The sequence below is a fragment of the Ambystoma mexicanum genome, chromosome 8 (genome assembly GCF_040938575.1).
Source record: "Ambystoma mexicanum isolate Mex_15411 chromosome 8, UKY_AmexF1_1, whole genome shotgun sequence".
In the NCBI taxonomy this organism is placed as follows: Eukaryota; Metazoa; Chordata; class Amphibia; order Caudata; family Ambystomatidae; genus Ambystoma; species Ambystoma mexicanum.
This window is the reverse complement of record NC_090929.1, coordinates 492,774,325-492,797,046: the sequence shown is the minus strand read 5'-3', so window position 1 is coordinate 492,797,046 and position 22,722 is coordinate 492,774,325. Positions and strand designations below refer to the sequence as shown.

Below are 22,722 nucleotides of genomic sequence, written 5' to 3'. Positions count from 1 at the left end.
GATCGCCGTTGCTGGGACTTTATTTGCTGTCGAAAACTCCATGCCAACAAAGACCCCTGAAAGCACCATACAAGAAGTGATAGAATTAAGCAAAATCTTGCTGCACGGCTCTTTGGTTTAGGTGGCTTTGCCTGCATATATTTCCTAGTTTCTTGGCGGCTGCCTTGCTCGCCGGCAGACATATGCCAGGAGACATCCATGGTGCAACGAGTCTGGATCTACTATACACTGGGTGTGGGCAGCTAGGCTTGTGCAGCTCAGGCATGGCTTGCCTTCTTGCCTAAGCTGGGCATGAAGCCATTTGCAAGGCAGTGTGAGAAACCTGAAGGTGTTTTACTTGCCCCCGGGGTTCTGTCATCCAGGTGGCCAGGACACGTCCATCGCTATTGGATCCAGTTCCTGGGGGTGGACCAGTGCGGGAGGATCACCTGGATGAGGAATCCTCAGTGAGTGAAAGTGGGACGCCGATTGGTGAGACGCAGTACCCCCTTTTGTGTGACACCTTTTTCCCATCCTACCTCGTAGGATACTCAGAAGCCTACCCCCCTTTCCAACATGAACACTTTCGTACACCAAGACAGACAATGGACCAATACCAGGGCCGTTTACCTGACATGCCCCAATGCAAGGGTCAGGCAGAGTCAGGCAATTAACCATAACTATGCACATCTGACGCCCGTTTCCCTTCCCCACAGAAATGAAAGGCACAGCAGGAAAGCACACTTCGAGCAAGGCCGAACGCACGAGGAAGCAGCTATTCCCGACATGCAGTCCAAGAGGAGGAAAAAGGCGGAGAGATCTAAAAGGGCGACCAGGAGGAAATTGCCCTTGCCCTTTTCAACCCAGTCCCACGAAGCCTCTGGGAAAGTAAATGTAAGACCTGGAGTTGCAGCTGACGAGTGGCGTATCGGATGTCTGCGACATGTGGAACCCTCCTGCACTGTTTGCCAGGGTGCAGAGAAATGGTTCTCATCATGGTACCGTCCTTGACTCCTGTGACAAAAGGAAATGCCAATGGGTTCAACCCAGCCGGTGAGTCAGAAGCAAGTGATAGCGAACCGGACTGTGTTGAGCCCAAGGTTGCAGTAGTAACATTGTATATACAGTAAGAAGATAATACACAGAAATCTTTTGTGAGTGCAGTTTGAACAAGACAGAGTGGTCCGGTGCCACGTGGGTGCTCATTTGAAGGATATGGTATTTCTTGCTAATGAAACTACAAAGACCAAAGGGCCTTAAGGGAGGCCATGTGTAGTGTCAAAGTGGTCCTACGATGACCAAGTAAAATCCCTTGTGCAGTTAAAAGTCTTTGACACATGATTAACACCAAGTGAGTTGTGAGAATTGGCAAACGTGAACCCGACTGAGAGATGCCTACAAATTAGGGTGACCAATAACACCCCGAGAGCATCGTGTGATGTGAAGCCTGACTGGGGACTGAGACCCGGACTTGGGGAAGAAGAGAACCTAAGGGATGTCTGCAATGCTGGCACATGTGAACCCGACCAAGGGATGCCTGTGAATTGCGAGTAACGAGTGAAGAACATTGTAATGACAAGTGTGAACCCGGCTGAGGGATGTCCACAATGGATAGTTGGTGATGAGGACAGTAAGACTGTTAAATGATATGTTTTTGAGTGAAAGGCCTTAGTGAACCCGATTGAGGGAGGCTAATGTTTCAAAAAGGATCAGATCCCAGATGAGGAAGATCCAAGAGGCGAAGAGCAGTTGCCCAACGTGAAAAGATTGACAAAGGAACTTTTGTTTGTTTATTGTTTTGGTTTAGACGGTCTTCTAAAGCAAGAGACTTTTGCAGGCAACAGACTTGGCCCCAGAAGGTCCTGGTATCGTTGAAAGGACCTGTAATCTCATGCTGGCGAGGCAAAGGACTGTGCTGTGCTCTAAGGTCCTTCCTTGGCCGGTGCTAAAAACGTGGGTAAGGAACACCCATCCATACCATCCTGACTTATCATTTGGAAACACTTCTTTTTTTTCTTGAGAACATTATCCCCACACTATTATGTAACTTAGCTGTAAGGATTGGCAATTATTTTTTAGTATAGGCCCTTTTTATTTGACAAGACGCCACTAAGACTGCTTTATTATTTGTTGATGGTTGTAGCTTGCTCCCATCCTAGATTTAGGTTTATATTAGGTGCTTTTCCCACCCATTATATAGTTTAATAAACAATCTTGAACTATGATCACTTATGTCTGTCTTTACTGTTGCCACCGCGAGTTCCTTAATATGCTGTCAGATGTCGGATATGATTCAACTGATACAAATTGAAACCCATGCTAATAATTGTGCTGTCGCCAGAAGGAGAAAATAAAATAGTTCATCTAGACTCTGACCGCGTATATACACTGAAAGAGGTGTTGTCCTCTAAACTGCTTGTCCCACCTAGTCAACAGGATCTCTTCTTTCAAACTCAAGTGTTGCTAGACACCCTTCCTCTATCCCATTACAACATACAATCTTGTGACCGAATAATCCTAAAAATTCGGCCAGTGTTTTCTTTTATCAGACCTAGTGCTCTGATTCCCCCGCCCTCTGAGCTTTTTTATTTTTCATGGTACCCAGTCCTCTTCCGTCGCGGGACAATCCGGGCTAAAAATTAATTTACCCCAGTCCACTCCTTCGAGAGACTCAGATTCAGAAGACTCAGAGGATTTTGAAACCTTATCCTAGGGAATTGAGAGTTGTTTCTTTTCTGATTCGGACATCACAGAAGGAACCCTTACACCCCCGGAAGAAATGGCGGCCTAGCCAATGTCAGCGCCCACAGATGCAGGCCGAAAATAGACTCCAAGAACATCTAACTATATTAATTGAATTACAAGCAAGTCCCTTACTACCAGAGGGCGTACTTCAACCATATCTTGAAAGAGAAGATTTAGAAATTTGTTTTCTAAACTTAAAATGCCTGGCCGAACAGTTGGGATGGGAAGAGAACCTTAAAAGATGCTATTTGGGTGCCTTGTTGAAAGGCATACTGCAAACATCCTGTCAACTCTTTAACCATGCACACTGGGCCACCTTTCTATCCATCAAGGAAGGGTTGTTAAAAAGAGTGGGGCAGATCTGCAATTTGTATTGGCAGAAATTATGGGCGATTAGGCTATACCCAGGAGAAACTTCTTTAGGGCTGGGTGAATGTGTCAAAAACCTGGTGGCCTTATGGACTGGTAACAGGTTCTTAGAAGAACTGATGGAGATGATTATCTTAGAACAATTTACAAATTCCTTTCCTCCTTTTTTGCAAAAATCCGTCCTTCAGTTAAATCGACCTACCCTAGCCATGGCCATTTAGACTGCACAAAACCACTCGGATCCTGCTAAACACTTCCATTTGGCCCATCGATGGGCAGAACGGAAGGATCATAAGCCCGTCCTTCGACCTCAACCTCAGGGAGTAGTTAAACAAGGAGGGGTCACATAGGATTCAAAGAAGGAATACCACGAGAGAGAGTAGAAATCAGGAAAACTGATCAGAAGGCTAAGGATGAAAGTAGAAGGGATGACTTAAAAGGAAGCAGACCACCTCCTCTGGTCTGTTTTTCCTGTAGAGAAACAGGGCATCTAGCTAGACAATGCCCAAATAATATAAAACACGAACCTATTGAAATAGGCTGTTTGAAGGGCGAAGAGTGGGAAGAGCCAGAGGAAGAGCTCTACCTTTTAGCATTTGTTCATGCCAAACTCCTACCAAGTTCACATATGAAAAGGTGTGGGTGAATGAGTGGCAAGTAAGGGCCTTGAACGACTCGGGTAGTAAGCAGACCGCTATACTTGCCGATTTAGTTACAACAAAAGACCTAGACAACGCTGCCCTAGTTAGAGTGACATGCGTACATTGTGACAATGAAGTATACCCTAAAATACCAGTACACATGGACATCTGGGGCGAATTCTGTGAAATATCATCAGCCATAATTCCCTGGCTCCCTGTAGAAGTTATTATGGGGTGAGATTTCTCCATCTTCTCTACTCTCTTACAGGAATCTCCACCCCCCTTTGGAGATGATCAACCTCAGAGATCCTGGCAGGTGAAGGGCTACTCCCAAAACTCTCCAATATGGGACTGGGAAAACTCTGAGCCATGAAACCTAAAACAGCTCTTGAAACCCAAGTCATAGGTTATTGTAGAGAGACCGATAAAACCACTCCACCTCTGTCTACACCGATCTGAGCTTAGGTGTGTGTTTTGACAGTGTCTTGCACATATCAGTGGAGTAACATCCCCCATTGGGACAAGTCTCAATTGACTGTCAATACTTACCGTTGATTACACAGAAATACGTTTCAGAAAAATAACAAATATGAGCACGCTCCAACACTGGCCGCTCAAAGCCTCTATTTCTTCATTATTTCAATCTGCCCTGCGGTCGCCACCGCCAGCGATCCAAGATAGATAGATAACCTTTGTCTCTTCTTAACACAGCTTATCTTTGTCACTCTTCGACACTTTTTCAAAACAGAAAATACTCAAACAGACAGACTAGTCGACTTTACACATATCTCGTCATTATACTGCTTTTCTCTCAGACTCTAAAATACTCTGATTGGAGTTTGAATCATTCCCTCTCATAGACCTGTATATGTGCAGCTTAATTTTACCCACTTGGGTTTTGAAATGACTCCTTCTTAAACTCCTTGAGTTAGGAAACTAGGCCATGTGATGCTCCTCGTAATATATCTCTGACGTTCCTCGTCATATAGTAAACAACCCTGTCACTATTTCTATTACCACAATCCCATCCCCTTTATTTTGCCAGTCCCCTTAGTCCACTCACCATTCGCCTTTCAGCTCCAGACCCCCGGGATTGCCCCCTCCTTCAATCGGCCACCGTCACCTTCAGTCCGCTCAGCGCCTGTGGAAACCAGGAGGGATTTTGTGAAAGAGGGGCTCGTCCCACCTGTATCGATTTTCTTGCAAGAGTTCTATATTGGCCGCTCTCCACAGGAAACTTCGCAATCCTCCGGCTGGATGGCGGAGGATATCCGATTTTCGGAAAATTCTAATAGCCTACTAACCGATGGACCTGAACCATCCTCTTTCTGCTACCAAGTGAACCCTTAGGCCCTTTAAGACGAGGTAACAGTATCTGAGGTGGATGGGGATGCAGATCTTACTCATACATCAATAATCAGACCGACTCAGTAAGTTGGCAGAACACAACTGTTTTATTTGCAATTGTCTAAAACAGGGAGTACAACGGGCATCAACGGATGCCAAACACTCATACGTTTCTCAATGATTTACATGAAAAACAAGATTATATAGTGAAAGCTCGTCATCGCTGCCATCATACTACATGGCAAAATAGGGCAAAAGGGAGGGATCCGGTCATTTTTTCGAATCCATTTTTTCTAAATGCAATTATCTCGAAAACATTTCGTCGAAAAAAATGTTTTTGAATGGATTATTTTTTTACTTAATACATTTTTTTTGGCTTTTTTTTCAAAAACATTCTAAAACATTTTTTCGACGAAATGTTTTCGAGATAATGGCATTCGAAAAAAAATGTAATTCGAAAAAATCACTATAAACCCAACAGGGAACATCTAAGTATACTTTCTATGGGGTATGGAATCGTGATTGGGTCTCTAAGGTCAGGTGGACAGTTAAGCCCACCCCTAGTGCAAGTCATCTTTTGTGTCATATTAATACATGATGTTATATTGGCTTCTCAAACTATATGGCTCGGCTACGTGGCCCTTTACAATTGGTTGACATGCGTGTACCCTTCTGGTATATTCCACTTGCTAGCAGCACGCAAGCTGGTACCCCAGGTGCTGGAGGGTTGGCTTGGCCGCTGGGCTAATTGGGTGGGGAGGCATGACCAAGCCAACCTTGATCCATCATCACTCCTACAGTCTGCCAGTCAGTTAGTCTTTGATCTCGGCCTTGCAAGTATCACTGTTCTTGAGAATAAAAGGGAGTGTGAGCATGGCCTTATCTTGTGGTCTCGGCGTAGCTTGCCCACAGTCTATTTTCATCTGGCCATGTGACAGGAGACCACGTTTTGAGCTCCTTCGTTGTATTTAATATTATTAAATGAATAAAACCTGGCACTTATAGTGTTTTCCTATTACACCTCAACAGGAGCTCGGCTTGCTTCTCACAATCATATTATCTCCTCGAATAGATACCCAGGTTCTTGGCTGCCCCAACTCTTTACTCTGGGCTAGCCAAGCCTTCTCGAATCTTCCTTCGTCGTCAGCTGTTTTATTCAAATGCGCCACACTTGCAGCCCTTGCATTCTCAGGGTCCAAATTTGCTAAAATGCGTTGTGGAACATCCAAATTCTCACACACATATATATATTAGCGGCACCACCTGCAGTCTATTCACTACTTATAGCCAGCCTTCATGAATTCTTAGTCTACTTGCAGTACTGCATCTGTATAATTATAAAACGGTTTTCATCTTCTTCTGTGCTCCTTACACGTGCAATCTTCATTCTGCACATAAAGGGTGACTTGATTCTTTACTACTTTGTTATCAGATTCTGTAAGGTCTGTTTACCTTCTTGATTGGTATCTCTTCTTGGTGCATCATTTCTGCTTCATGTGATGTCACCAGTCTTGCCTTTCACTCCTCTTCACACTTCGTCCGGTACTTCCTTCAGAAGACAGTAATTTCTTCGCGGATACATCATATAGGGTTTTCTCAACGCATACCTTGTTTCAAGGACTTTTCGCGGTATAGGTACCATTATTGGTTCTGCGCATGTCGCAATTTCCAGTTGCCAACATATAAGCAAAATGGGGGCGGGACTTCCAGTAGAGGCAATTGGCTCCTCCTCTACACTTTACTATGTGATTTCCTTGCTGAGTGTCATGGTATAACTGCTAGGGTCTACTACCCTTGTCCTACCCTTGTATTACTTAAGGTAATCATAAAGTAACCAATGGCTTTACTCCCAAAGAATAGATGTGTCCTGTAGTTAATGTGTTAAGAAGGATTGACTCGCCTTGAAATACTGTTAGGCGTTCTAAATAAGGTCTATGCTTTGGCCTGTGTGCCTTAATAGCAGTGTTGTGTTTTTTTTATAATAGTGGTTCTATATTATGTGACAGTTCTTTTTTTTTTATTTGAAAAATCTACAGTTTTAACATATGTAAAAACTTTTATTTCAATTCAACTAACATTACACTAAACTCCTCCAAAACCAATAGCTCTTCACATCAAAGAAAGAAGGCAGATGATCAGAAACAAGGATAAGAACACATCGGCCAGTTTGTACATGACATGCAAGGAGACAATTCATTCGCTGTTCATTTTCACCAAAACACAGAATTGAATCTTGAGGTCACAGCTCAAAAAGGGCATTTCAGAAGTGCATCTAGATAATTTACAATTGCACCAACATGTTTTACATTTGCGCCAGATGAAATCTTGAGCCACCAAGTGAACATATCCTCATCTAAGGGAGCAAATTGACCCAGGTGTATAGATCGCAAGGCACTGGTTTTCTCACACACAATGATTAGGTGTTTCAGTGATTCAACTGCCAATGAACAGAATCGACATAGATTGTCTTTTTGCCAGTTTGTCTTTTCGTTGCCAAAGACTTTCCTTGGATTTCAAGATATTCAATCGAAACCTGAGGAATTGCTCACGGTAGTAGCGAGAAGGAGAATGCATTAAATAATGCGACTGGAGATTTAACTTTTTTTGACCAATGTCTAGTGTGTTAAAGATAGTTATTCTCGTTTGTCTATGTTGATGATCCAAGCCCAAGACTCAAATTTCTTTTTTGCAACTTGAGGTCTGGTCAAAAGATCAAACTCAGAGATTCCCGCAGCATCAACCCAGGCTTGTACTCTCGAAGGCCAAGTATCTAATAAGGTAGCATTGGTATCAACATAGAATTTGTTGAATATTTGGTAGGCGGGCATTGGATTCTCAACAAACATTTTTCGCAATAATGCGATTGATTGCCAAATCACATGGCTATGCAGTGAGTTCAATGACAGTTCATCTCGTAAAGATATCATCGAGACACATTGTGGTAAATGGAGAACATAGCGCCAAAAACGCCCCTCTAGAGAGTTCCAAATGCGCTCGCTGATGTTACAGCTGACCTCAGCACCAAAAGTTAGTATATGTACTACCTTTTGTAAGTAGAACGTTAAGACCGGGGATAATGAAAATTTACCATAACTTTTGTTTATTTTTGCCGCTTGAAAGGCAAGACTCATGGATTTTAGTTTCAGGTCTTTCACCCATTGATGTTCACAAATAGAATTGTTAAACTGCACACCCAAGTATCTTATTGAGTCTACAGTGTCAAGGAACTGGCCATCTACAGTCCACCTAAACGCCTTTGCCTTTTTACTTGAAGCAGTGCCAATTGCCACAATTTATGTTTTTTTTCAGTGTTAATTCTGACCTCATTGATCGTTAGGTACTCAAATAAGAGTTGAGCAACCTTTGAAGACCAATTTGAGTTCTATCAATTAGCACCTGATCATCTGCATTGGCAATACAACTTACTGGAACACGGTTAACCTTTGGGGAAAAACAGTGGACATGACCTAGATGATCCGGTAAATCCGCCAAAAATAGTTTGAACAGATCCGCTGCAAGGGGGAACCCCTGCTTTACACCCCTTGCCATTGGAATGGGATCGAACAGGTCTCCATTTCTATTTAGGCGTACCCGGATTGAGGTGTTCGAATGAAGAGCCATGATTGGATCAAGAATATTTGATGGGCACTTCCACTTTCTTAATTTGTTCCAGAGCAGGCCTCTATTTATACAATCGAAGGCCTGCTTCATATCAATAAATGCTAGGTAGATGTTATACCTGCTTTCTGGGCTTCAAATTTCTGGATTGTGAGAATCAAGAGGTTGACATCGACACCCACACCTTTTGTGAAGCCAGCTTGCCATATGTCAGGAATACCAGATGATTGCGCCCATTGAACAAGCTTCAAGCACAGCTGAGAACCAAAGATCTTCCCGATTGTATCTAGGAGAGCAATCGGTCGGTAATTATCAGGCAATCCCAGCTACCTTTCTTATGGATGGGGACTATAATGGCTGTTAACCATGACACCGGAAGACATTTTGTGATAGTTCTTACTTACCCAAGAATCTCTTGGTCTACTTGTATTTAAATAAATCCTTTATTTGTACAATACATAGTGCATCAGTGTTTCTTTGGACCATATGTATAATACAATGTCATTGTACTGATTCTACAGCCCTCTCCCCCTCCTAATATAAGCCAGGCTGCTCTGTCTACGCTACCCATACTCAGGTGGTACAGCCTTATACTAAGCGTGCTGGCATGCACTGTCACAGTTGAATGGTTTTACTAAGCCCTTAGTTGGACTTCAGAAAAACTGTCCTAACAGTGACCAGGGGATCTTCCACATGCAGTCCCTGGAGCCATTATTCACTAGCTCAGGGAGGGCCCGGGCCCTGTTGCACAGCGCACTAGACGTCACAGAATATGACAGGGGACTTTGCCACAACATCCACCAAAAACCATAGAGGAGGTTGCACTTTCAGTTCCACCCACTATCTCAGTGCAGAGCTTGCAAAATCTATTAGCTCACTCACATAGGCGAGGAGATTTTATAATCGGTGAGTACTATTTGCATGGCACTTGTCCTTGCTGGTGAGCATTGGGATGTTTGAAACCTTTCTCTGACGTTTTGTAAATGGCAAATGAAGGTTTCACTGTGTGTTGCTGTGTGTGGCAATACTGCACCAAATTTGAAGTGTGCCTATTGTGACTGTGCACTATTTTACAGAAAGCACTAATAAATACTTAGTCCCCTGTCACCATGGGGTGAGTGAATTTCTGTTAGGTTGAGTATGTAAACTAAGGAACCCCCCCTTTTGGACAGGTGTGATTTTTAAGAATTTGTAAGGTCCGCGTAAGAGGGAGGAGATCAGGGAAGAACAACACATTGTGTAGTTTAACAGCAGGAAGAGCTTGAAAATTCCAGGTGTCTATCTCAACTGCCTCATCTACTAACAAGTCATGATGAAGATGACATGGATGATGAGCAAGACAAACATTATGGTCCATCAGTGCCAAGGCAGGAACCTGTATTTCTGCTGGAAACAGTAATACTGAAGAGGAGGAGAATGACTCCACGGGTACAGGGGATGTTGTAGTAATAGAAGCTCACCCTCTACTAGTGTGCAATCACTTTGAGAAACAGTCTTCCTGTCACAGATCACAAAGTACATTACATCATTATGTGGCATCTCGAACACCACCGCCATTACTGCTTGATGAATCCAGCCTTTCTGTTGTTAGCCCACAGCGAAAGTCAGAAATGTGGCAGTACTTCACACAGAATAAACAGCAACCAAATCTGGCCATCCATATGCTCTGACAGAAACGGTGTACAGCTGGAAGGCAGAGACCAACTTGGGTACCACATCTCTGTGGTCGTATATATGCTGGGATGTGAAGATATCCCAGTGCAGTGTTTATACAGCAAGCAGTCAGTCTATTCAGCAGCACTTGAGCAAGTTGTTTTTGACTTGCTAAGCTGCAGTCTGCAAGTGTGCAGTCCGAGATCATTTTTAGTGCAGCCAGGGCTATTGTTTCTAATTACAGGGGAAACTTAATAGTGCTGCATGTTGAACAATGGACATTCATAAAAATGAACAGTCACAACATTGCAGAAAACGATTGAAAAATATCTGCCCATAGCCAACACACCAGCCTGGATGACACCGATGATTTGTTGTCCGGTACAGGTCAGGGACCAAAAAGTAGACCAGGATTGTTTTTCATGCGTGGGGTTATCAAACAGGTAGCTGTAGTAGGGTTCTAGGTGAAACTTCTAAAAAACCTTCCTCACGAAAAGGAGTCATGTTACTATTCTACAGTCCTAGAATATTTGAGAAGACTGCTTAATTGCAATCAGTGTGAAAACCTGAGTCATATCGCCCCCTAGTGACATTTTCCATGGTAAGATTTTCACTGGATACCTGTAATAGTGACTGAGATTCCTTGAAAGATTGCTGGCTTGCACAGAAGAATGAAAACACTCTTAAGAACACCAGAATACACAAATATAAACACCTAACTCCTAAACATGAACTCCTAAAAAGGCCCCTACCTCAGCCCCAAACTCTCCAAATGCACCCAACACTCTGTAAATGTGATCCTGCTTTGGTTAACACCTTCCCTCGCAGGCTTGCAAAACCCACATGGGAACAGGAAAGGAGGCGGCTCAATTATAGAGGCTCAGAAAGATGTGATGGTTCTGGTTGAGTGAGAAAACTTGATGAATCATCACTTGAGAGCTTTGATTGGCTGAACAAACTCGACCAATAAGTCCGGGATACTAGCTGAGGCTATTGATTGGATGACGAATCAACACGAGAGATCTGGAAACCTGCCGTGAGTTCGACCTGGGATTCGACGTTCCAAAAACCTGACTTAAACTCACAGGATAGAATGAATTATATCAAAAAGATTTGAGGGGTGCTTTAGCCGCGTTTTATGCAGTTCGTCCAGGCCTATTGTTTAAATTGCACACAGCTGTATATACATTGATTATGCTGATGTGGCTACTGCAAGAAGGTTAAGAATGTAAGCTGCAATCACAGCATGGCTGTTACAGTGATCTGATCCTTGCGAAACCAATGTCACGGACAAAGGATAGTCATTGAGCGTACACGATTAGTGAGTCATGAAACGAACATTTAAGAGCTCTTAGAAAGCACTTTAAAAAAGATTTAAAATCGGCCACCTATAATCGCAAGTAAATGAAGTGGAATGCGTTTTCTGGGTCAGGGCTTTCAGAGTTATTTTATAGATTCTTACACGGTAATAGCCATTATCAGCAATGTTTTAAACTGAACGACAGGAACACCACAGGCTGCCAGCTACTGACACCTAGTGGACGAGATGTCAAACTTTAGCAAAGCCCCCACAGCTGTCGTCTAAACTAGTTTTCCATACACTATACGTGGGGCTACAAGAAACGCTAAAACCTTTTTTCAGATTCACAAAAAAGTGAAAACTTTGTTTTGATGATTGTAAATGAGGGACTTATTACTAAAGCTTGATATATTGCGTTAGCATTCACATTGCTGCTTTATTTTCTTTTAGCACAACAACCTCACTCTTCACTGACCTCTGCTCCTCCCTATCCCTCTCCATTCTTCCCCCTGGCCCTACTCACTCTGCTGGACACACACTATGTGCCATCATCCACTCCAACCTCACTCTATCTTCTCCCCTTTTCACCCCTCTCTCCTGGTCTGAGCACTCTCTCCTCACCTCCCACTTGGGTCCCTATGGCCCTGTGACAACCCCTCATAAAGCTCTGCCAACCTCGCTCACAAACATCCGCCCGATCAAACGAGTGTCAGCTGCCGCCTTCTCTTCCACCTTCATTGCCCCCTGCCCACCCAAGTGAAACGCTACCGCTGATTCTGCCCCAGCAACCTCTATCTGTCCATCACTAACACCCTTTACATCCTTGCCCCAGTCATGAAGATCGGCCTGAAACCTGCCTCCAAGCGTAACAAACGGTACGACACCGATCTTGCAGACCTAAAACATATGTGCAGGGATACTGAACAGTAATGGCATACTTCAGGCTCACCCTCTGACAAACTGGCCTGCCGCCTGATCCAAAGACGCTACAGACTCTCCATCCGTGTAAAGAAAAGAGCCCACATTCAGGCATGAGGGTCCAATGCATCCAACAATCCAGCTGAACTCTTCAAAACCTGCAGGGAACTTGCCAACCCATCCACAGTATCTTCTGCTCCTACTCCCTCCCAGGCCCTCTGCAATGTGCTTGCCTCTCACTTCACTTCCAAAACCCAGGACATACCGAACAGCATTGTCATGCACTCTTCTAACCCAACCCTCCCCCTCTGCCCCCCCACCACTCACCCTCCTCCTTCACTCATGTCTCCCCTGAAGAATTCATCAGAGTTGTCAATGCCATGAAGGTCTCTTCCAAACAGGTTGCCCCTTGCTCATCCAGAGCCATAAAGGAAAATATTGCCTGTCTTGCCCCTGCACTTGCTGATCTCTGCAACCACTCCTTTTCAACTGGCTCTTTTCCATCCTCCCTCAAGCACTCCCATGTGTGCCCCTCCTTAAAAAAAACCTCTGCAGACCCTTCCTGCCCAGCCAACTACCGCCCCATTTCCATCACTCCCTTCCTGGGAAAACTGCTTGAGAAGCTGGCCCTCCCTCAACTCAACTCTCATACCAAACTTGTTGGCGGCCTACATGACCATTATTCTGCATTCGGAGCATCCAGAGGCACAGAAACTGCTCTTCTGAACACCTGTGAAGAGATGCTTGCATCGCTTGACTCCAACTTCCCTGCTGTCCTCATCCTTCCTGATCTTTCTTCTGCATTTGACACAGTGAACCATTCCATCCTCATAAAAAGGCTTCCCACACCCATGGCATCTCAGAGCGGGCACTGGGCTGGCTTACCTCCTTCCTAAGTGACCATTCCTCAAAAAACATTCTAGGCCCTTTCTCCTCTCCTGCTAACTCCTCCTCCTGTGGCGTCTCCCAGGTCCCCATTATTTCACCGTGCCTCTTTAACATTTACATTTCGCTGCTTCCACGACTCATTTCCTCTTTCTCCCCCAACTTCCAGTGCTACTCTGATGATGATACTCAACTTTCTTCAAACTTCCCACTGACGCCCTTGCACCCTCCTTCATCCCTAAATGCCTCTCTGCCATCCAGGCCTGGTGCACTGCTAATGAACTCTGCCTCATTGCCAGCAAAACTGAGATTCTCTCTATTGGGTCCCCTGCATCCTACTTCTTCCCCCCTTTCTGGCCTTCCTCAATGGGCACCTCCTACCCCCTCATCTGTCGCCAGGAATCTCGGCGTCATCTTCGACTCCTCCCTATCCTTCATCCCTCATATTCAGGACATTGTCAATAAGTCCCACTTTCAGCTCTTCCTTCTCAAAGGAACTCTACCCTTCCTCACCTTCCCCCAGAGACTCAATGGTACCTGTGCTCTGGTTCTCTCCAGGCTAGAATACTGCAAAAGCCTCCTCCTTAATCTTCCTTCGTCCACCCTGTGACCCCTCCAGCTAACCCAGAATAGGGCAGCAAGACTTATCCTTGGCCTCAAGGCCATGGACCGCATCTCTCCTGCCCTTCAAAGCTTTAACTGGCTCCCTGTGTCAGCATGGATTAAATTCAAATCCCTCAGTATCATCCACAAGGCTATATGGGTCCAGCGACCCCTCTATCTTCAACGCTTCCTGACCAAATACTCCCCTTCTGCTCTGGCACCAGTTCCCTGCGTGTTAAGCAGTTTGCTAAACAGAGAGCTGGAGGGCAATCACTTTCCTTGGCTGGCTCCTTCATGTGGATTAGACTCCCTCTCCCTCTGCGTCTTGAGACTGATCTCCTCAAGTGCCGAAAATGCCCCAAGACCTTTCTCTTTACCTCTTCGTTCTCCTCCTCTCTTCCCTGCTAATCTTACAGTAGCATGACTGATGTGCAGGCCCCTCATGTGTCCTCGGGGCCCTGATCACCCACAACTCTCATCCCAGCCGCTGTCTTGATACAGCACTTACTTAGGCTCACCCTACCCATAAGTGGTTGCACTTATGTCCTTCTCCTCTTAGCACTTGCCCAGTGCACTTCTCCTTGAGCACCATAGCACCTATCCCTCAACCCCCTCTACCCCTCAGCACTTCTCCATGAGCGCCCTAGCACCTATCCCTCACCCCCTCTATCTCCCCACTCTGAACTTGCAAGTTCTGAACACTCACAAGCCATAGTAGGTTCGGCTCCCCTCCCTTTTTACTCTGTATTATTAATTATACCTTCCCATGTCCCCACCCTATTTGTCCTGTGGGCGCTTTGAAACAGTTTTGCTAATTGTATAAGCACCTAACAAGTGACCAATAAATAAATAAATAAATACATCTGCAGCAGGTCACTCTTCGAGGTGGGATATAATCGGGGCCTATAGTGCCCAGAAACGCATAAATAGACGCAGCTCAGATTTCCTTAGTGGAAGTGCTGTTTTTGAGAATCTTATCCCTGCAGGGCCGAGCCCGCTGCTATATCTGACCGATCCGGAAGGCAGCGCTCATTGCTTCTTTCCCCTCGTGTAGGTACCGACATCCCAGTGCTTCAGTCGCTGCGAGCCAGGCCAGGTGAAGCTCTTCAAGGGGCTCCAATTCTGCTGCTTCGACTGCGACGACTGCTCCGAGGGGACGTTCCAGGCCTCCTATGGTGAGTATGTGAATGTAATCCAGTCGTGAATTGTTACTGGGGCTCGTGCCCATCTCCCTTAGTCTGAAAGTATTATGTTAGTTGTATGGCTCACAAGTGCCACTTGTGTGGTGGCGTAGCGCTGTTGACTTTAAGGGAGGTTGCAGGCCGGAGCCAAGGTGCCTGGATGTAAATAAAGATGTTTGCCATGTGTCCTGTGTGGGTTGATGTGTGTTCGGGCCAGAGAACTGCTCTGATCGTGGTGCTGTCCTGAGTCCACCCCGACGGATCCTGGGCAGGAAGCCCTGGTGTGTGGCAGGAAGCCCTGGTGTGACGTAGGTGTATCACCAATCCAACATTTGTTTGAGATGAGCAGAGCTATGCTTCAAACGTCTTGCTGCAGGCATGTTGCTGTGGCTGTGCAACTGAGGCCAACAGTATGGATTCCAACTGTGTATCTTGACTATGCATACATTGTTCATGCCCACGTACAATTGCGTGTCTCTGCTCTGGATGTTGCAGAAGGTACATATGGTCTGTGGGCGAGTAGTTAAGCTCTGTTGGCCATTGATAGTGAAGATCGCCTAGAGTGAAGGTTGCCGGGCCACACAGACTTTTTGAGGTTGTAAGGTTTGGTCAGTTGAGATGAGAAAAACGTTTTCATACAAAGGTAGATCTCAGGTCCGAGATGGAGGAAAACGCCAGAGTTAGAGGGCTTTCCTAAGGTGGTCCATACACTAGGACACTAAGACGAATTCCCATTGAATAAAACCCTAGACCTATAAACAAGTGTGGTATGAATTATCCAGCTGCAAAGAACATTGAAGCTAATTTTCTAAAAATGAGTAATTTGGTGTTGGAGAGCAGTTACATTTGCCCAGCAATGCAAATCCGCTGCCAAATTCTGGTCATGTGCACTGCAGTGAGCAAATGTAAAGTCCAAAAGGCCCCGTACAAACGTGTATGCTGCCCTGTGCCCGCACACAGAGGAGTACATGGGGAGCATTCGAGCGATGGTAGCTGCTCTGTAAAAAAGGGCGAGAGATGACGGTAATTGAGTGGCGATTGAGGTCGTAACAGAGCATACTGGTAAAGCCTCACCCACTTAAAATGGGGGTTACATCAGCTCTGCATATTTTTATAAGGCAAAAAGTTGCACAGTGATATGGAATAGTTTGAAAGCAGACGCGGAGATGAGTCTACGGCCCCATCAGATTCATAGCGGTGCGCAGTGTGCGCCAGGCCTTTAGCAGAGATGACGGGGGCAATTCTGCTGTGGAAAGAAACATCAGTCTTGACCATGAGAAGGGCAAGTGTCCTGGCTAGGGGATAAGGATGACAACAGTGGGTGGCAGTCTTACCTTCTAGGAGGAGAGTCGCGATCGGTAGAAGGTGGGTAAGACTGGAAAGGAGTACCGATGGTCAGGGAGCTGTAAGGGGAGTTAATCCGGATCAAGGGTGGCCCAAGGAGTAGAAGTAGATGGGAGCAGTGCAGCATTTCCTCCGGCCACGCCGGCAAGAGAGGCGAAGACAGGGTTGGAGGCCTAAGACCCAGGCCTTTGAACAGGGCCCAGTGTCGCCTCCCAGGCCCCATTAGTTGGAATTAGCCCCCAATTGGCTTGCAGCTTGCAGGCTTGTGCATCCTGGGATGGTCGGATGCAGAGAGGAGGACAGGGAACCACGGCGACCATCTTTGCAAAGAGGCCCAGTCCTTTGATTGTAGATGTTGAAAGTATTGCACACACTGAAGCCTTGTTGTTGTTCGGCTCAGCCTAGTGCTCCGATGGTTCCACGGCGAATCACTTGATTTGAGGAAGTAATGAGAGACATGAGTCTAGGATAGCGCTTGGATTTTTACCGCCTTGATCGATTTGAGTTGGGCACGCTGCTCCGCTGTCCATAATGTAAGAGGCTTGTCAGCTAGCCTAGCCAGTTGCCGCAAACCATAATATCCATCTTCTCTGGGCTACGTTCTGGGCGATAGATGGTTATCCATCTATGATGACTACAAGCAGGCACTGGCCGAATGTTCTTTAGGTGTTGCAGTTAACGCCAAAGGATTGAATCAGTCAGCGAGAGAGAGAGAGCTCAGGATGAGCTTGAAATGGAACAATGATACAGTGCTTCCCTAGATGGGGTAGGCTGATGGTGGAAGTAAAAGGAGGAAGAGATATGACTTGCATTTTCTCAGAAAGGAAAGCTGAAATCCTATACAGAAGGACGAGGGATGGCTCTCCGGTGGTGTCCGTCTGCTTCTTCAGCTCATCCCAAATGGCAACAAAGCTAGTAGACGGTGATAGGAATTGTTGGAATTTTCCAAATTTACAACAAAGTGTCTGGCAGGGGGCGCGGAGTAATTTACAGTTAGACAGAGGAAGGCACTGCCATAAGACAGGCAAGGGAGTTCCATGCGGCAAGTATGTGGTGTGAAGCAGGGCTGTATGGAGCACCGTTTTTTGAATATCATGACATCTTCAACAACAAGCGGCATCAACTGTCAATCACCAATGTCATCAGTGTAAAGCCACTTACAAAAGAGGCTGTTCCGACATCCAAGAATGGGCTAAGATAGCACACAGAAGCATCAATGAGAATGTATGCAGCACATTTAAAAACGCTTAAGTGGGAAGTTGTGGATTAGGAGTACTGTCTATGTACTCAGTCTGATATATGATATGATATGATATGGCATATATAATGCGCCTATACACAAGTGTTTCAAGGCGCGACGAGGCAAGGGAGGGGGAACAGAGGGAAGACAGACAATGATCCTACTAGGCCAGGTGTCATTCAGATCGCGCAAGTGCATAGGAAGGGGGAAGAGGAAAGTGCGAGGGGAAGCGGGAGGGGACAGTGCAGTAAAAGGATAATAGAATAAATAACAATAAGTAAAGTATGGCCAGTAGCTGGCAAGTGCAAGGGTAAAGATTAAGTGCAGGCATCAAGTGTCAAGTGCTGGTAAAGGGACTGTATGGATACAGAAAACAGAAAAAAAAAACAGTCCCTAAGTGCAGGGTTGCAAGGAAGGCAGAGCAGGTGTACAACTGGCGGGGGAGGGGACCTGTGCCCGAGATCAGAGGGTGGCCAGGTAGCCAGTGCAAAGTCAGTTTCAGCCAGAAGTGTGCAGTGCTTTGCTGCATATGCACTGACAGGTAGGGAGGGTTAGGACTCATTTCGCCCAGCCTGCCAAGAAGAGTGGCCAGGAATGTTATGAATAAGGGAGTGTGTGTGGGGGAAGCCGGCTTGCTTTATTTGGATCAAAAGCAGGAGCATGGAGGCTCCACCTCAGAGAGTGGGGCAAATGACCCAGCTCAAGATGCCTCATTTTGCCCCAGGACTTGTGCAGGGTTCATGTTGGTGGCTGCCTAGCAGTGTCAAGGGAGGATAACATCATGCGTCTTTGGTGTGCCAAGCCACTGGGAGGCACTGAAACCCTGTCTGGAGAGCAAGAGACTGTGGTGTTGCTATATATAAGTTCATTTAACCAACATGAGTTTCTGATAGACTGGAATAAAACAAGGGAAAATAAATATCTGCTATAGATAGATGATAACAGCATTTATATGACATGATCATATTATTAGGCTATTTATTAAGTGCAGACCTAACTTTGGGAAGCAACAGAGGGAGCAGGGAGCTAATGGGAGGCCAAGGGTGGAGAATTGGCAGCAAGGGATCCACAAGCAATGAGGGGAGTAGACAGTTGGGAGCAGATTACTAAGTCTAAGGGTGGGGAGTGCAGGGTGTGTGGACATAGATGTTAGGGAGGAGCCACTCCTTGAAGGCGAAGAACTGTAGAAGCGATGAGGCAAGTCTGATGTTGATGGGGAGCATGTTACAGAGTCTTGGAGCATAGACAGAGAAGGCCTGTCTTCTGGTTCTTTCCTTCTTGCAGCATAGGAGGTAGCGCCTGCTCATTTCTTTACTTCTGGTAGATTGCAGGCCTTTGGAGGTGCTGGGTCTCTCAGTGAGGTATTTTAGGGACATCAGGGTGACAGCATTGTAGATGATGCAACAGGATTTGAAGATGATACTGGTTTGCAGGGGGAGCCAATGCAGTTCGATGAGGGTCGGGTTGATGTGGTCGGATTTGCAGAATCCTTTAATGAGTCATTAATGAACATTGCTAAAAGCAAAAAGATAAGGTTGATTGACATGTGGATAGACAGATTATAGAAGAAGATGTGGGTGAAGTGTACTACAGCCAAGATTATAAAGGGTTTAATAACATAAACAGAATGGAAATCACTGATGTAGGGGTCCTGTAGCAACTAAATACAGCTCTGGCTAAATACAGCACTGGGCAGGAGCTCAGTGAAAGGAAATGTGTTTGCTCTGAGCTGGTGGTTTCCCTTCTGAGTGAGGGATCCTATCAGAATGGCTCTAGTTTAGTTTAAACTCTCGCTCACTGTGGTTTACGCCCATATGGGAAATGTCTTACTAATGTTATGTTTACAATTGTTCTTTTTTTTATAGATGATTTCTATTGTGCTCCATGCCCAGTTGGCCAGTGGTCCCATAAGAGAAGCACCCATTGCTCATACCCAACCTTTGTGTTTCTGAAGTGGAGCGATGCACCCGTCATCATTCTTCTCATCTTTGCTGCCGTGCTCCTTGTCCTGATTGCATCGGTGGCACTCATGTTCTTCAGACATCGCCACACGCCTGTTGTTCAAGCTGCGGGGGGCAACATGAGCTTCCTGACATTGTTCGCCCTGTCAGTTGAGTGCTGTAGCGCAGTTGTCTTTGTCGGCTGGCCCAGCGACACAATGTGCCGCGTGCAGCAGCCGTTCTTGTTCCTCAGCTACACTGTGCTGCTGTCCACCTTCCTGCTCAAGTCCCTCCAGGTTGCACTTGTTGCAGATTTCAAGAAGGTGCCAAGGACCTACCTCCATTGGCTAAAAACTAAAGGAACATGGACTGTGCTAGGTGCGATCATTTTGGGGGAAGGCCTGCTCAGTGTGTGGCACATTTCCAAGGCTACTGCTCCATGGCCTTCAGCCAATGAAAAAGTCACATTTTTGTCTCGATACCTGGAGTGTGGGCTTTGGCCTTTGGCGAGCTGGGGCTTCATGTTTGCGTACAATGCCATACTTGCCCTCCTTTCCTTCATGTGCAGTTGTGTGTCACAGAAGCCGCTCAAGCAGTATAACCTTGCTAGGGACATCACATTCTCTATGTTGGGGTACCTTGTCATATGGTTTAGCTTCATTCCAATCTATGGACAAGTGGAACGTGAATTTAATAACATCCTACAGTTCACCACCACCCTGGCCTGCACAACATGGATAATTGTGAGTTATTTTTTCCCAAAGTGTTATATTCTGCTTTTTAAACCTGACCTGGAGATGACAGAGTATTTCAGGATCTATTTGGAATAAGGTCACATTCCGGGCATGTATATCCTGTCAAGGAATTCATTCAGAGCCCTCCATTAATGGCCAAAACTAAGTCAGATATGTAAAGAAGTTACCTGATCCCAATCAGGCAAATGGATATGTCTCTTATTCCGTCAATTAAATGGACTAATGGCCTGATCCCAGTCAGATATGTGGAAAATGTTCCTGATCCCTGTCAGTTATATGGACTACCGGCATGATCCCAGTCCGATATATCAAATAATGGATGCATCCCAGTCAGATATATGGAATAAGTGTTTAATCCCAGTCAGATATGTGAACTAGTGGCCCGATCACAGTTGGATATATCCAATAAGGTTTAACCGTGGAAACATTTAACGGATACCTTGTGGAAAACCATTATTTTTTGGTAGTAAGAGTAGGAAAATACTAGGTGAACAAGAAATGACAATGCAAAGATTCCTATAGAATAGTTTAGTCTGGCTTTTATAAGCTTTCCAATAGAAAGGAAGCATGACTAGATTGGCAGTACCAGTGCTCTAGTGGGACCTAGGAGAATGAGGTCTCAAAGAGGCAAATGTCCTATAAGTTATAATAGCAAGAATATTTTAGATGCATTCACAACACTGATAGAAGAATACTGTAGTATCTTCAAACTGGTAAGAGATTGAAAGCTAATCACCGATGTTACTGACATTCCAAAATATTTTCTGTGAAGATTTAAATTCTCAAATTGTAAATGGATTTGTTTCTATATTTTCTTTTATTTTTTTTCTTCAACATTTTATTTGAGTTGTGTTCTGTCTGTGGAACCAAAGCTACTAAGATATACTGCTTTTGTAAACTTACAATATATTTGTCACTGGGGAATTTATGCTAAATGTGTTTTTCACAAAGAACATTTAGTGAGTAAAATGTCATTTACTGAAAACGAAATTGTGCAACTGCAACATTACTTTCTGTGTTTAATTGTTGGTTAGCAATTCTTTACATTTGTTCTTGTGATTATTATGGGATATCTAGTAACTTCCTTCGGTGTACCTCTATGGCTTTCTATGAGCAAGCAACAGGTCTCTAATAGAAGTCCTATTAGTGCCTTCTAATAGAGCTGGTCAGGTAGTTGAATTTGTATTTTGCGTGCTCAATCTACAGGTACTGGGTGTAAAGCAGGACTCACTCAGCCCTTTTTATTCTGCTGTCAATATAGTAAGTACCAATCTATAAACATCATTCTTTAAGGATGTCTGTGCAGGCTCAGTTTTCGCTCTCACCCCTTCCTTAACTAAAATTCAGAGTGGGGAAGAAACAAGAAGGAAAATGACCCTGGGATCCCAATGGAGTAGGAGTCTTCAACCTTTGGCTACCCAGAAAATTTGGACTACAACTCCAATCAGGTCTAGCCAGCACAGTCAATGATGTGGGATCATGGAAGTCGTAGGTCAAACCATCAGCAGGGCTGCAGGTCACAGACTTTTGCAAGAGAGTGACGGATATTGCAGAAATGTTATCCTCAAATCCAAATCCTGAGTCATTTAAATGAGTACATATGGTTCAAGGTTACACATGTTTTCATGTTACAGTGAGTGTTGTGAAAAATGAAATGTGCAACAAGCCCGGTGTCCATTATGTACTTACTGATTTAAGCATCCAACCCTTTAATCACAGACATATTTATCACAGATAAAGCTTTGTGATCTTTCTTAAGTTGCTAAAATGCTCTGATTATATACAAAGTAGCGAGGAACCATCACTGGTTCTATTTGTCCCTTTTACTCCCCTTTCTCACAGAGACATTTCAAAAGAGTATAATAGGGATGTATTTACATGGTTATTCTAGTTTTTGATGATGTGCTCAGTAAAATGTATGCAGTTCTTATTATAACTCGAAAATGTACTGTAAGTGATCATTGGAAATAAACATTGAATTTTTTAAAAGCCAGTGTATAAAGTTAGTACAATAAAAAACTTTTTTTAAAAGTTACTTTTCTGAGAATACACACCACAGCCGCCGAGCCCATTGCGACGCTGACATCATCTGACGACTGCCTCTGACCCAACTGCCACACCAGGATTGGCTGCAGTTTCCTTTTTTGCACGCAATTGAAATCGCCGGCAGGCGAGATCCGACCCAGAAGAAAGCCACAGAAATA

At 44.9% G+C, this 22,722-nt stretch overlaps 2 protein-coding genes across 2 annotated transcripts in view; both read left to right on the top strand.

Moving 5' to 3' along the window:
* The window catches only part of LOC138472051 (taste receptor type 1 member 3-like), a 214,171-nt gene extending 198,909 nt beyond the window's left edge, over window positions 1-15,262 (top strand). The window contains exon 5 of the mRNA XM_069610008.1: window positions 15,113-15,262. Within this exon, the coding sequence (XP_069466109.1) occupies window positions 15,113-15,262 (150 nt within the window). The remainder of the gene's footprint in view (window positions 1-15,112) is intronic.
* A 4,277-nt stretch (window positions 15,263-19,539) lies between these two features.
* LOC138472133 (taste receptor type 1 member 3-like) lies at window positions 19,540-22,467 on the top strand. Its single transcript, XM_069610139.1, has one exon. It carries the CDS (start codon window positions 19,661-19,663, stop codon window positions 20,591-20,593), a length of 933 nt encoding a protein of 310 aa, XP_069466240.1. The 5' UTR covers window positions 19,540-19,660; the 3' UTR covers window positions 20,594-22,467.
* The last annotated feature ends 255 nt before the right edge of the window (window positions 22,468-22,722 follow it).